This window comes from Callionymus lyra, chromosome 12 (assembly GCF_982586985.1).
Source record: "Callionymus lyra chromosome 12, fCalLyr1.hap1.1, whole genome shotgun sequence".
NCBI classification, from domain to species: Eukaryota; Metazoa; Chordata; class Actinopteri; order Syngnathiformes; family Callionymidae; genus Callionymus; species Callionymus lyra.
This window is the reverse complement of record NC_141829.1, coordinates 18,922,220-18,938,202: the sequence shown is the minus strand read 5'-3', so window position 1 is coordinate 18,938,202 and position 15,983 is coordinate 18,922,220. Positions and strand designations below refer to the sequence as shown.

Genomic DNA, 15,983 nt, shown 5'->3' with positions numbered 1-15,983 from the left:
GGTCACTGGTTGTGGTGATATTATTCAATGTGGAAAAATAAGTGCACATAACCAAAAAATAGAATGGGTTGGATTGATGTTTTTTTCTAACACCTTCACACATAAAATCATTTAGTTTTAATTTGTCATTTAAATGCAAATTGTCTATTTTCCCAATTTCTTGCGTCTTTTTTTTTTTAGGTAGGTTAGATTAGGTAAAACTTTATTGATCCTGATTGCTCTTGATGTGCGTCCTGAGGTGCAGCCTACTCCCATCAGTATGTGTGACTGGCTGTCAAAGCGCTTTGTGACCCTGGTCTAAAAAGGCGCTATATAAATAGAGATTATTCTTGTTTTTTTCCAATACGACACAGCAATACAGTAATTATGCATAAAAATAAGAACAAGAACAAGAATAAGAACAAAGACAAATAAAGAGAAAGAACAAGATGATACAATCAAGTATAAAGATAAAGAACATAGACAAAGGATACAAAGATTAACATGGAACAGAACATCATGATACTTTCACTCCACTCCTGCCCCCAAACTCGAATTGTACAGTCTAATAGCACAAGGAATTAATGAGTCCTTGAGTCTATTAGTGTTGCATCATAGGAAGGAGCACTCATTCTGCTTCTCTGCTCATTGATGACAGTGTTCAGAGGATGACTATCATCATCCATGATGGACAGTAGTTTGTCCAGTGATCTCCTCTCAGCAACTGTCACCAGTGAGTCCAGCTTCAACCAAAGAACCAGCCCTTCTGATCAACCTGTCCAACCTGTTGACACTTCTCTTGGACACATTTCCACCCCAACACACCACAGCATAGAACAGGACACTGGCCACCACAGACTGGTAGAACATTACCTCAGTTTTATATTTTCTGGTTGAGAAAAATTCCATTTTGTAAATTCCAGAAATTATTTTTCTCCATTCTTTAAGCGTACCAGATGGTTTTCTCACTAGCCACATGCACAATTTTTAAAAGGTAGTATGTATGTAAGTAAGTAAGTCATTTTTATTTGTATAGCGCTTTTCCAGACCAGGGTCACAAAGCGCTTAAACAATCAAAACAATATTCAATAAAGTATATATTTTAAAGATCAAGATCAAACTGATAACCCATCAGGAGTTCCAGAAAATAAAGGAAAACCCTGAACAAATAAAAACGTCTTAAGATGTTTCTTAAAGGAGTCAGTAGATCCATCAAGCGCAAAGAGAGAGGAAGATCGTTCCAAAGCTTAGGAGCAACAGCCTGAAAAGATTTCTCTCCTCTGGTCCTGAACCGTGTTCAGGAACCATAAGTAGACTCTGATCCTCAGAGCCCGAGCTGGGGTGTAAGGCTGGATCAGATCAGGGATGTAAGGAGGAGCCTTATGGGTGTGAAGATAAATTATAGATATACATATTATTGTTAGTACATGGAAACTATAGCCCATTATTTGAATGTACTTCCTCCCAGAATGTATTACTTAAAATATACCACGTTTTGTGCCAGCAAGTTTGGGTTATACAGTATATATATTTACTTTTTATTTTGGTTTAGTTCTTGTGAGATTAGGGAAAACTAATAAAATGTAAGTTTGATTGAAGAAAAATGAGGTCATAGACAAACGTGTGATGTATATGGCACAGGTAGGAGTTTCTACTTTGTCAACAAAATGTACAAAGGTTTTTTTTATTTTTAGTATACTTTTGAATGATAAGAGCAACCCCTCCCTCTCTGTTATGCAACACCTTTTTTTTCTTGGTATTGATTGAGTAAAGTGGTTGATTCAGTCTGGCAGGCCCTCTCTAAATACTGCATCCACGACCGACATCAATCTATCTACTGTTTCTACATTAAACTTTAGGTCATATTGTCTAAAAGCCATAAATCCTGCTTTTCTGTCAAAGGGGTGTTTTTCCCTCTTTATGGCCCCGCCCTCCTCTCTCCTGTCGGATCACTTGGCCACGCCCCCCGCTGGCTTGAGGAAGCGGAAGCAGGAATGTCTGACTGAACCGTTCTCACTAAAAGTTTGGAGACTTTTGACAGCTTCGGAGAATTTGACACTTTCGCTCGCGTCTGACAGCTCTGGAGTCAAGACCAAGCCTCAAACTATGGCGGTGAGTCCTCGAAGTTGACTTACTTGCGAGAAAAAAAAACAAGCAACATTGCAAAAGGGAATCCCAACAAGTTTCAGTAAAAGTAGTTCCGCTTCGGAGTTCTTGTAAACAGGATAAACAAGTCAAACTGATGAAAGAAAAAGATGTCCAGCGATGTGTTTATTCGTATAAAACATGTTACAACTTGCTCTGATGTGAGATAGATTTTTTTGGAGGCTACCTCGCGCACCTTTCTGCTTTTTTTTGTGAGCAAACATTTGGTTGTATAACTCAAAGTATTGCAGTGCTAACCATGCGTTTAATGGACCTTATCTGTGATCGATTACTTTTACTGGTTCATTTCAAACCATGACTATATATCACGCATGACTCGCTTGTTGTAAATCAATTCAAATTATAACTATAAATGTGATTTATAAATATAAATAAAGATGTTACAATATAGACTGAAGGATTTATGTTTCTGGGGAAAAAAAACGGAACAAAAAGTTTCACTAAATAAAATTGCTTTATTTATATTGTTTTATTTTTCTTTAACCAAAGCAACGTGCTCCTGTTTGTTATGAGAGGTCAGTCATTTATACTTAAAAAATGGGTTTTTACTGACTGGATATTTTAAATAAATAAGCCATGTCTTCTAGAGGAGTTGGAAAATATTGATGTATTGAAGCAATATATCACTTTATCGATATTTATAAATATATATATATATATCCTTTTTTTTTTCATGATACTTTATCAACATTCAAAAGCACTTTGTTATTTTTTGTTGTTGCTTTAAATTACTCTTTTTTTTTTTACCACAGTTCAATAAAATTAGTTAAAAATAAACAAATTCTATTTTAAAATTACATTTGACATACTACGTTCACGGTGTTCATTTTGGGGTTGCAATTAAACTTTCGGATGCTAGATTGCAGCAGTCATTATGTCCACTGCAACAAGAGGATTTATGAAATCCTGTGAGATACAGGGGATAACTGAGGACAAGAGGATACAGTCGACTTCAGCAGCTTTTAAAGCTGATGTTTTGGACACTTAATGGTTTAAAAACGAATGAAAGCAGTTACGACTTGATCAAGAATCATGTGTCATATACATTTTCCTACAGTATCGCAATATATTGTATCGCTGCCCCAGTAACATGAAACGTATCGTATCGCCAGATTCTTGCCAATATACACCCCTGTGTTTGGTTTTCGAAAAATTGATTTATTTTTGTACAACCTTTTTTAGATTTCTTACGAATATTGACCTAAAACATTGCGTTTTATCAACCGAAAAAATGTTAGAAGACTCGAAACACAATTGTATATTTTGTAATGGAGTAGAATGTTACTATAACCTGTTTGCCTATTCAGCTAATTTCTGTACATTTCATTTAAAATGCTACAATTCATAAAATGCCATAGACCAAATGAATCTACGGCAATGTGCGTCTTTGTGTGGGGGGTTGGCCTCTCTAAAGGCTTTGTTTTAAATTTAGAATGCTAAATGAAATTGTATATCTCTAATCGACCTTTTTGCCTTGTTGTATTAACTTGATTAAAAAGTATTAGTAGTATAATAGTATTTCATAATCCATGGATATTGGTTAACAGAAGGTAGATTTTAAGAAATCATTAGAGATTAAGTGATTAAATTCAATTCCCCTTTCTTAATACTCGAGCCAAACATTGGCTTTGTTTTTTTGTTTTTTTTTAATTTTCCCTTTCAAGTTCTTTGACCCACCGTGTGACCTTGGTTTCCTGCTTTTTAGCTGTTTCTGAATTTGGACGCTGTGGTGTTGTGTAATAGTCCCTGAGAAATGAGACAGATGAGAGTCTGGGAAGGATCAGCTCAGAGGATGTGCTGACACAGAACATGCCGCTATGACCATTTGTTTAAGTCTACGTCCAGTTCTCACTTTGTTTTCAGCCAAGATTTTAAAAATAGAGATCCCCCACCACCCCTCCCCTCCGTCCCACATTCTGGACTGAAACAGGAAGTTATTAATGTATTTCTTGTAAACAAATGTTGTTGTGTTTTCCATTCAGCTAAAGTTTGCGTGTGTGCGACTTCAAAGGGGTTCTTAAAAAACACACCTCAGCTCCTTTTCCATCGTTCCAGAGGTTGAAGATGTGTAACGCTTTTTAAAAGGCGGTCGGCCACGGAGGTGGACTTGCCTGAACGTTGACGGATGGATCCCTGAAAAGGTGCTGATGAGGCAGGTGTCAACATGTCAGGCAGCTGTCTGGGTCCTTTTATATACTGTAGATGATCCATGTCAATGCTGGTCAGCCTCTAGGTCAAGTTCCAAACAGTAAGACAGTAGGCGCCCCAAGTACCACAGCTAACAATACAGTGCGTACCCTATTTCTCTGGGCTGTATTTTCAGACATGGTTAAACTCTGCTGGGTCTTTTTACGGCCTCAAAGGCAAAGTTTTCACTCGTCCCTTAAGTTACCATCCTTAATATCTTGGCCGTTAAGGGCAGGAGAAAAACACGCATTTAGTTTTAGCAATTTGATGGCTATTGCTCAATCTGCACATATTCCAATTCCTCCCAGCATTTTGATGTAAAAAGCAACTACAGTATTTTCCGAACTATAAGTCGCTCCAGAGTACAAGTTGCACCAGCCATAAAATGCATAATAAAGAAGGAAAAAACATGTACAAGTCGCACTGGAGTATAAGTCGCATTTTTGGGGGAAATTTATTTGATAAAATCCAACACCAAGAACGGACATGTCATCTTGAAAGGCAATTTAAAATAAAAATAGAATAGAGGCAACAACAGGCTGAATAATTGTACGGTATATTACGTTACACGACACAACTGAGAACGTGCCTGGTATGTTAACATAACATATTAAGAGTTATTCAGATAATTATAGCATAAATAACATGCTAAGAAGTTTACCAAACCATCCGTGTAACTCCAAATAACTCCAAATAACTCAAACCCAATGAAATCTTCATCCTCTTTGTCACTTTTAAACAACTCCGCTAACTCCGGAGGTAGAAGATGCGGCGCTTCCTCTTCTACGTCGAAATTATCAACAAAGGCCTAGAGCGCCCTCTTGCAGTTTAGTGTGAAAATAACATGTGAAATGATATACCGGTAATAATGTGTTAATTATTTCACACATAAGTCGCACCCTTGGTCAAACTATGAAAAAAAACTGTGACTTATAGTCCAGAAAATACGGTAGTAATAAATCTAGTGACTTTTCCAGTGCCGTTTATGATTTCAACGAACCGTCGTAAAGGGACGACAGAAAAGTATCGGAGATGTAGACGCTTTACTTGGAACACGTCATTCTTGTCTAAACATTCAGCATTTTTTTTCCATGTCATATAGTCAAGACTTGGCAACAACTCTTGCGCAACAAACTCTCCAGACAAAGCCCCTCATGCACACTGTCTCAAATACATTTTATACCCAAAAATTAAACTTACAGAATGCATCTTAGAATCTGTTACAATTGACAGAATAAAGCCCCAAAATAATACTGACTGATGGGGGTGTAAGAAAATATTCATACACTTGTATTCAACAGCACTGTATCAATTTGTTAAATTATCAATTGACTTAATTTTGCTTGTTTTTCTTCTCGTTAAATTATGACTGGCATTGTGTGTTAACTTTGATATGACAGTTTTCCTGCTTTTATTACCTTTTAAAAGATGCCATATCTTATCATTGCGCGTGTATCTTGATACTTATTGTATCATCAGATTCTTTCCAATACACTCCCTAAGTGACTGATTGTGTTTCCGTTACTGCACTGAAAAGAGTTTTGTACTGTCATCATTGTTTTGGGGGTTTCATTTTGTTAGTAGTCACAGACTGAGCTACATACCCGTTTTTTTTATGTAAGCAAAGCTGAGAAAATTGGATTTTTATGTCATTTTTTTGTTCACTCTCCGGGTGGACAGTGTCCCAAGTGTAAGACTTTCAGGTCTCCCATGGCCCATGTGCTCTCATTTGTCATCCACTTAACCTCAAAGAGGTAGGATGTAGCAGAACGTTTTCCTTGTGCATGAGCGAGTGCAAGTGTGTGTATCCTCATGTTAATAGTTGTTAATGTAAATGTTTGTGCTTCGGTTAAGCAGTCGGGGATTATGCGTCGCCTTCCCCACCTTTTTCTGTTCTTAACCACATGGATATGTTGTTATAAGAAGTTTTTTTTTTTTTTACATATGTCGCATGCATGCATGAGCTTTAGCTGCCGGTCAGTTTGTGCCACCAAAAGACGCAAAAGAAGAGTGTAAAACTGGGATGTTTAAAAATCGTAGTTGTGGAGTGTGAGCGATAATTTATGAAAATGTGTGGTTTTTCTGATTTTCCTGTGATACTACAAAGTAAAGTGTAAATAAGGGCGTACGACTTGATTATTAAAATGTTGGGTTCCCTTATTGGAGAGCGGACAAGGGAATCCTCGAAATTTCAATTTTAGAAACCACGGAAAGTATTTAAAATAAAAAATGCAAAAACCTTGTTATTTTTGTTTTAATATTTTAGTGTCGATTTAATACGTCTGCATGGAATTTAAAGGGTGCTAGCGCCACTTTTCAAGAAATGACATTGGAGCTGCTAAGGGCTAAAAGAAGGCCAAAAAACCTTCGAGGACTTTTAAAAGGATGCAACTTGCTTAACCCTTCGGGTCACTTTGACCCTGAGATATCAGGAGGGTTAAAACTTTTAGCATGGCCTTTTAAGCCTTTACACACAAATAAGGCAAACAATTAAAAATTAGGCTTAGTCCAGTTTCCGAACAATTCGAGGCGGTCTATTTGAGCCCTGTAGCACCAGTGAGAGGGTAACTAGTTGACTCAAGTGCCCTTTATAGATAAAGATGAATGAAACTTTGACAACACCACAAAGTCATGCCTCCAGAGCTGTGTAACATACATTTGCAAACTTTTTCTCACTAAGCTCATTAAGCTAAGAAGTTTTATGACAGCATTATAATGTCCCTGAGCATCGAAAATAATTATAAAATACCATAATGCAGTATAAACAAGGTTTTTTTTAACTGGTTTTCTGTGAATGTGCTGAAACACCCATTCACAGCTGTAAATTGTGTCCCTAGATGGGGGGGCCCTAGCTGGGGATCTAGAGAAAGAATGAATAAAGTAATTTATAATAAAGCTAAGTACGAGAAGAAAATGTAGCTACATTTGGAATGATAAGATATAGCAGAGTAACTGTAAGTTCCAAACAGAAATGATGAGTCGTGAGTACATATTTAAAAATATAAACACACTCCAGGCCTCGGGCATTCAGCTCTACAGATACCGTGTGTTGTCAGAACAGACACGTTTTGTTTTGATAGGCTGTCAAAACAAAACATTTCTATACTTTGCCTCCTATTTAAACTCTTAAAAGCAGGAATAATTAGGTTTTTTTTAAGCGTTAAGTTTCTTTGAAGCTGCGACGAAGATGGTAGCTGGAATGCTCAAGGAGGACGTAGCCAGCGATGCCACTAGTGTGGGATATGTTGTGGCACGATTGCAATACAGATTCTCCTGAGCTCCCTTTTCGTTGCTTCAGCCTTTTAGGGGTGCATCGAGAGGAGAGAGGCCTCATGAAATACCCGTCCACAAGGCCTTGCTTAACACAAACCAAAGAAAACGCTGTGTTACAATTTAACCATGAATAAGGTTGTATATAAGCTTTAAACAAGTGATCGAATATTTCTTTACAGCTTAAATATCAAATCAATATGCTTGCCTAAAAATGTTTAGAAGAATTAAAAAGCTAATATCGACGGAGGGCTCGAATGATAGCAGTTTTGTCTGTAGTTCACTGGTGACTGTCATAAGTAAACAAGACTTTTCCATGAAGCTGTAGCACCGAGCTGTGGGCTTTGAAATCCTCCTGCTGTAGTTTGTTATTTGCTTATGCAACCGAGGGTCTTGAGTGAGTCAGCAGGATGTGAAACAGCCTGAAAGATGACACAGATATTGTGCCATTAGGGGAGTGTGTAGCTGCATGCATGACTTTGTTAATATTTTCTGCGTGCTTCTTTGTTTATAGTTAAAAAACCCCAGATGTTTCTATTCAAGCAATGGCCTAGTTAGTCGTTTCCTCATTAAATGAGTGGTTCTAATGGCTTTGATGTGATGAGATAAATGTAGATATTTTGAGGTCCATGTTTTGTTTGTGTGCGTGTGCATATTTTTCCTCTCACCTCCCTCTAACTTTCTTTCTCTCCGTCACCAGGTGTACGATGTGTTGATGCTGCAGCCGTCCGACTGACCAGCAGATGTGATGTTGGCAGACATGGAGAGCACGCCAGTTGAAGTGGAAAGCAGCCCAGCTTCTGGTACTTTCTCACCCCTTTCTTGATACTACTCACTACAAACCTAGATGTCTACCCATATATTCATTTAATTAAGAGTGTCTATCTGGAAATAATGATTCTATGATGACCGTGTTGAAATGAATCTGTTAGCTAACTAACAATTGTAATAATAATAATAATAATAATCTCTATTTATATTGCGCCATTACTTTTTATTATTTTTAAATTCAACATATAACCACAACATGTTTTTTGGGGGGAATGTGGGGTTTTAGGCCTCTTCTTTTTCTTTTTTTTTTACTTTATTTACCCTCAATTATTATGAGAGCCTCTAGAAATGGCCTGTTGAAGTAAATAGAAAAACGCTTTTATATAAAAAAAATTATATTTATGTGAAAAACTGATTTCAACAATCAATATACAATATTTATAAACCTATGTATTATCTTTATCTTTCATTTTGAAGTAGTAAAATGTTTTAACACATTAAATGGATGTATTGATGTTGTATACACATAATATAAAATGTTTTTATTTTTAGAATTGTTTTGTGTTTTATCAAGATATTGCTGTGACGCTGTAAAAGATTTCAAAGTAAGACAGTTGACAGGTTTGCTAACTGATGATTATAGTCATAATTCGGTCACCATCATCATTACGCAACTAATTAATGAGAAAAATGCATTTTAATAATGACTAAGATTAAGAATATGCCTAATTTTGTTCACTATGAATGTATTTATTTCAAAACGTAATAATCCTTGCAGCCTAAACACGTGATTAATTGTGATTGGGAATCAGAGAGAAACATAAATCAGAGTAAGAAGTTAATAAAAAATATTTTTTGATTTCACGCAAATTCCAATCCTTTTTTTTTTTTTTAACTGTATTTTTCGACAGTCTCTTCCGAATTCTGGGTGCCCTTAGAGCAGGGGTGTCGAACCCAATCAGACAAGAGGTCAAAATGATACCACTCACTGAACAAATTGTATATTTACTAAATTATCTCAAATATATTCCCGTCAACTTCAGTTTTACTGTTATTCAAAGCCTCTTTATAATACTCCGTGATCTATGTTCCTTATCTTAGAAGTCTTTAAAGGTCACCATATCAACATCAACATTTTACTATGAGATTGAATAAAAAAAGCAAATGGTGGGCCACAGTAAATGAGTGAAAGCTCTTGGACCTTTTTAAAGTGCAAATATGAAATTTAATCAAAAAAACAAGTGGAGATTCTTATTCTGCTCAGTGAGTTAGGAAGGAGGTGGAAAGTGTCGTACAAAACGGCCTGTTTTGTGAACCATTGTTGCGGGCGGTGCCTGTCCCTTTGAAGAAGAGATGGGTGGGTCTGCGTGTCAGTGAGAGTTTTACAGTTTGATGATTGAAAAGTTCAGTTAAAGATCTTGCCATTGTGATCAGGAATATTCATTTTGCTGTGACCAGGTGTTTTTCATTTCTTATTGTTTGTCCAATGAGTTTCGAATGACTTGGTTCATAAATGGCAACAGGTTTTAAAATAAACAATTATAACTCAAATGAGCGTTTACATGCAGCTTATATAATTGACAACCGACTCTTAAACTAAACAACACTTTTGATACGAACCTGATGAACTTGAAAAAACATTTTTGCTTGTTGTACACTAAGAAATAACCGGCTTATAGCTGTGCTCCTTCCTGAGTAACTTAACCTGCTGATGTGTACTCTTTGGGTCAACAGATCGAAGAATCCCCTCGGACAAAAGCCTCGCAGTTCTGCGCCGTGAAGCCTGGGCCAAGAGCAGAGATTCTACCTGGAAAGACTCTCAACAAGGGGAGGAACCCCAGCAGGCAACGACAGAGAAAACGCAGGGAACCGCAGAAAAATCAAGTAAGTATAGTCCTGGTGTGAAAGTAGCCTTCAGTTTATCCTCTACCAAAAACATACATTTTCTTTCTTAACTTTGCATGATGTTTTTTTTAGCAAACACTATTTGTGGCACAAACTCAAACTACACAGCTGGAGCAGAAGGGCAAAAGCTCGCTTGATCTTGATTCAAACTACACAGCTGATGTGGTAGAAACGGTCATATGCAATTATTTTTATATTATTTATTATTAGTTCATTCATTTGTTTTGGGGTTTCTATTTTTATTTGTTATTTTATTTACTATTTTCTTATTATGTTCATCGTAGAAGTTAATTAAATAAGAGTTGGGGGGTGGGGGGACATTTTGAAATAAAATGCTATTTTAACACATTTGCATTACTTGCCTATAGATCTTTTGCAATGAAAATATGAATAAAACAAGTAAATGCAATTATATATTAAAAATATATATTTGTTTTTCCTTTTGTCCTTTCAGTGTTTTATTTTTTTATTTTGAGAAACTGCTTATAATGGGTTCAAATTTCAAACTTCAATCATTTTCTACTTGCTCTCATGTCGACCAAGGCTTGGTATGTTTTTTAGAATAATCTGTTCCTTTTTAGAGTTATAGGCAAAAATGTATGTTCCTTTTTAACGTAGTGACTGATGCTTAATTGTCATCGTCTTCATCTTCGTCCAAAAAGACACTTTAAAAGATCCAAATACCTCCATGCTGCTCGTCTGTAACTATCATCTTGTATTGAAGAGAAGAATTTTTCCAGAAAAAAAGTCTAAAAGTAACTCCTAAACCCTAACCCTTTTTTCGTAGCAGACATTAAAAGAATAACAAGCCATACAAACCAGAAGTGCTCCGGGTAAATATTACGAGCGCTTCTTCCAGTGTAGACAGTACACTGTACAAGTTTCACTGTATGTGCTCTGGCACCACCGAGGTACATTGATGTTTTTAAGTGTCTTTTTGGAGAAAGATTCAGATGAAGACCACTGAGCTCGAATCAATTAATATAAATGGACATTCTTTTTTGTCTGTAACTCTATAAAGAAACGGATTACTCTGAAAATAATACTAACCTTTACTCGACATGAGGGTGAATAGTAAATGAGGGAAGTTTGAATATTGGCTGAATTTACCCTTTAAAAAGCAGTCCAGTATGACTATAATGACAAAATGCATAAATAACATACTATTGATTATAAAAGGCCTTTTTTCACTTTGTCTTTCTATCACATCAGTGTAAAAACTAACCCAATATTTCGTCCGAGATGTCGTGTGTGTGTAAGTTTTTGTAAGTTTGTGTAACAAGATGGATGAAGGGTTCCAAATTTCCATTTCCTTTGGAGTTGTTAAAACATTTCAAATTTGGCTTCCTCTCATCAGTTTGTGACATAAGTCGGACACTCGGCGCTCAAGCAGTGTGTCCTGCTGCTCATCACACTGACAGAAGTTGTTGAGCTGATGGATCGTAGGAGGCTGTGTCGCGCCTAGAATATCTTACCGAAGTTGCAAGAATCTTGTTCAAGTAATAGGCTTTATATGTTATTAATTTGTTCGTGTTACATTTTTATTAATTAAAAACCATTTGGATTTAATTAGATCTTTTTTTTTCACCCTTTACTTTTTAACAAATGTTGAGAATCATTCCTGCATGATGTCCATGTTAACGGTTGTGTCTGTGTAAAGGTCATGTCCCGAACAAGATCACCAGCTGGCTGATTGACTGCAGGTACTGTCACGGAGATTCTCCCTTTATACTGGTTTCACTTTTGGTGGGCACTGTCTGCTAATAGGACAACTCTTTAGATAGCAAAGTGTTGGATTGATTACCTTACACTGACTTTTATCAGTCTATCTATTGGCGTGAATATAGTTATGTAAGGATTTTAATAAATTGTTGACGATGGGGCATAAAAACCTTTTAAGCATTGTGATTTATTTCTACTCGTTTCGTTATTAATTCACTTTTTTTCTGCTTATTAAACATTTATTATAACCAGAAAAAAATAATCTTGTGGATATGATGAATTCGATTTCTACCTTTTTCCCTTCACAAACCAAATAATATTTACTGTTCATCATTTTAGCTTTCAAATTAAAAAGATAAAAAATATTTCCCCCCCCAATTTGATATGTTGTTAGTTCTGTTGTCTTGGGAGAACAAACAGAATCAGGATGTGGCTTAGCGACGTGAAAAAAAGAAGGAGGAAATTGGAGGACTTTTCTCGGCAGCACTGTTATCATAGTTTTGCAGAGTTGGTTGCTGTCAATCACTCTCAAGTGACGTGACGTGTCGTATCCATGTGGAAACTTGGAGAAAAATAGGATGTCTAGTGTCAACAAACCCAAGTCCTCCTTGCATGTGCGTCAACTCTGGTTCAAATAAGAGTCGCATTCATATGTTTTTGTGTTGATATATTAATAAGAATGATTTGAAATTGGTTAAAATCCATTAATAAAGTTTATTTGTATCATTTGCTTATTGCGTTCATTCCACACCATTCTTGGAAAGCGATTTCTAGCATATATAAAGAGTAGAGAAGAAGGTAGCGTAAACATTTTTTTAATAAAATACAGAAATCTTTATCTAAAAATAACTTGATGCAATTGTAGCTGCAATGTTGTAAAATCTCTGATGCAGAATTGTTAAATACAGCATGTGCATTTGTTCACAAAATTAGTAAAAAGGCTCTTGTTTTGATTTCCTTTTTGGTACATTCAAAAAAAGTCTCTCAGTACTTCATATCTCTTGTACCCACCACTGTAGAGCAGTTTTTGGTCATTTGGACACTTTAAAGGCTCCCCCGGGAGCCAGACCAAGTTGCAAAGTTAAAAGGCTACGGAAGATGTCATGTTAAAGCAACTTAACCATTAATTACCCAAAAATATGTCATGATAATGTCTAAATGTTGCATCGTTTTGCTTTTATTGCAGCAATGTGAAAGTATATCAGCACACTAGGATGACCCTTATTTAAGCACTGAAGCAGCTACTCCTTTTCGCATCTCTAATCCAATTCTAAAATTGTCCCTAAGGCCAGAAAAATGCTATTTCTTAAGGCAAGATATTATTCAATACCTGACTCTGTGATATATCTTAAAGGCACTATAAAGCAATTGCCGCAAGGAACTCGCATGCGAGTAGCTAAAGGAAATGTATTAGTGAATTCCAGTGTTGTTGGAAATGAGCCAAGTTTTTAAGCAAATACGACTAAAAATGCTAATGTTTGTCTTTCGGAGAAAAGTTACTACATGTACTCCAGAAACACTGAGCACCCAGGGGCGGGACATGGAAGCAAAGCAATACTTTCTTTCACTTGATCTGGGATGAACTCATCTTGTAATTGAACCCAATCTAACACCTTTATAGATAAGAGAATTTAAACGTAAATATCATTTTCCGTCCTGACCCTCCTGAATTATCATGTTTCCTTCCAGGAGTCCTCTGGGATCATCTCTAGATGAGCACACTCCACCCCCCAGCAAAGGTATTCTATTCAACGAGATTTAAAAATGATGTTTTCATGCAACATGTTACATCACTGGTGTGTGTACTACAGGACCGCTGAGGAATGGCTGCAGCTTTGAGGATGACCTTTCGCTGGGTGCAGATGGTCAGTCTATTGTTTTAATTAAATTTATATATAGAACAGATACAATATTTAACATTGTTGTTAAACCATGTTATGCATGGCAACAGATCGAAATTAAAGCTAATTTGGGTCTTCAAGCTAATGTATATAGTGGTTCATAAATGTTTTTGTAAGCGTCTATATTGCTATAATATATATATATATATATATATATATATATATATATATATATATATATATATATGGTCCTTAATTACTTGCAAATGGCAATTGAAAATGATATCTACTATACATAAGTACTCTTGTCAGGTCCTGTACAATTGGTTTATAGGATGATTAATGGTTAATTATAATAATATAATGCCTAAGACAATATGTTTTGATGTCAATACTACATCCTAGTTGTTCATGGACAAAAAACGTGATGTTTCTACGATTCCTGTAGAAAGAGAACGAAATTACTACACTGTCCAAGTTTAAAGATGTTTTTTTGTCAAAGTTTACTAATATTCATGAACTGTTGTGAAATATGTTTTTTTTTTTTTTCTCCGACACGCTTGCACACGCTGACACAGTCGTTGTTCGACATCTGTAACAGCCGAGAAAGTACAGCAGGGGAAAGTACTCAAAACGCAGCTTGAACAATCACAAGATGATGGTTGTCTGAGATCAGGATTTCGATCATAATACCATGAATCATTCTTCCTTAGCTCTAGTCGTACCTGCCTTGTTGTTTCTCCATGCTTTTCTATAATGACCAAAGGTCACATATCTAACCCTGTAAGTAAAGTAGCCATTTTTTCATCTGCCACATGTGTATTTGGAGTAAACCTCCTTGTCAACCTGCGTGCTACTTATGCCTCTAATGGTTTTGCCAAAGTTGTGATGATTTCTTGCAGCCATGAGCCTTGACATGTTGACTGAAGGCAGACTGAATAGATGTTAATGAGATCTTTCAAGTGAACAGACACTTTTGTGGTAAATTAGACGTTTAGAGTGTTGATCCAAGAAGGGCAAGCTTGGGCAAAATATGGAAATTCCAGGTGTTAATAACCTTTTAACTGATGGTGTTTTGACTGCTGCACTTCACTTTTGGAAGGGTATTTCTAGTGTACTTCTATTCTCTACTAGATGAATTATGTCTTGCACTTTTAATTACAATATTGTCTTTGTCTGTGTTATAAAATTGATTAGTTTCATTCTTTGCCCAGGGTTAAGGTTGACACTAATCCTGTAAAGAAGAAGTTCTCTCACCAGAGCCTTCAAAATGCTTTGTGCTCTTGGATGTTTGTGGATTGCTTTAGTGACAGCTTCATTCGAGGCAGGATGGAGGGAGATTAGAGCAAACCTCTCCAGGTTGAAGGTTGTGATGGAATAAGTTCTCACTCAATGGCATGGAAGTAAATTAGGCGGAGACAGAGTGGTTATGTGTAACTGTATTCAATTCTGTCTTTGACCGATGAAAACAAAACTGAATTGACGAAAGGAAGAGGCGGCTTTTCTTAAACTATGTGAACCACAAGACAAGTTCTGACAGATTGCTGTTAGCAGGATTTTAAAGGATTTGTCACGTGAGGTATTCGTTTAACCGTTTCACCAAAGTTTGTTTCGATTGTATCATTAGTCATTTAAACATTAAGGCACTAGCTTCTTCTTTCTATGATCATAGTAATGCTTAAAATGATTTTCACCACATACTTAAAACTAATAAAATGTGAATGTACACACATAGATGTTATCATGCATCTACAGTAGAGTGCATGTGATGAAGCATATTTTGAAAATGCTTTTGAAAATACCTATTCCGCTAAATGTTTTGATGTTAAATACTTTTTGCGTAGTTTTGTGAGTCTATGGTAGCAACATATTGGCTCTTTTGTGTCATTTAACATGCTGGAACTTTTTGTTGTTGTCAATTTGTCTTTTGGGGAGAGGGGTTCGACTCCACTAGAAAAAATAATTTGAGTGTAACGTGGCAGGAATGGTAGAAAAAGAATGAGTACCTTTAAATAAAAAAATGTTAATATTCAAACCAGTTATTGTCTGTAAATAAATACTAAACAAATACTTTGTATGAGTCTCTGTCTCTATATTTATTTAACAAATGTCGAAAATCTCAGTTTTGTCTAATGTTTTTTA

The 15,983-nt window shown here is 36.1% G+C and overlaps 1 protein-coding gene across 5 annotated transcripts in view; it reads left to right on the top strand.

Annotated features, from left to right (window-relative positions):
• Positions 1-1,952: 1,952 nt before the first annotated feature.
• The window catches only part of itprid2 (ITPR interacting domain containing 2), a 37,885-nt gene continuing 23,854 nt past the window's right edge, over positions 1,953-15,983 (top strand). For all 5 annotated transcript variants that reach the window (XM_087804719.1, XM_087804718.1, XM_087804720.1 and 2 more), the window contains exons 1-6: positions 1,953-2,091; positions 8,303-8,405; positions 10,108-10,257; positions 11,939-11,981; positions 13,690-13,739; positions 13,812-13,865. In XM_087804719.1, the coding sequence (XP_087660845.1) occupies positions 8,351-8,405; positions 10,108-10,257; positions 11,939-11,981; positions 13,690-13,739; positions 13,812-13,865 (352 nt within the window). In that variant the 5' untranslated portion in view covers positions 1,953-2,091; positions 8,303-8,350. The remainder of the gene's footprint in view (positions 2,092-8,302; positions 8,406-10,107; positions 10,258-11,938; positions 11,982-13,689; positions 13,740-13,811; positions 13,866-15,983) is intronic.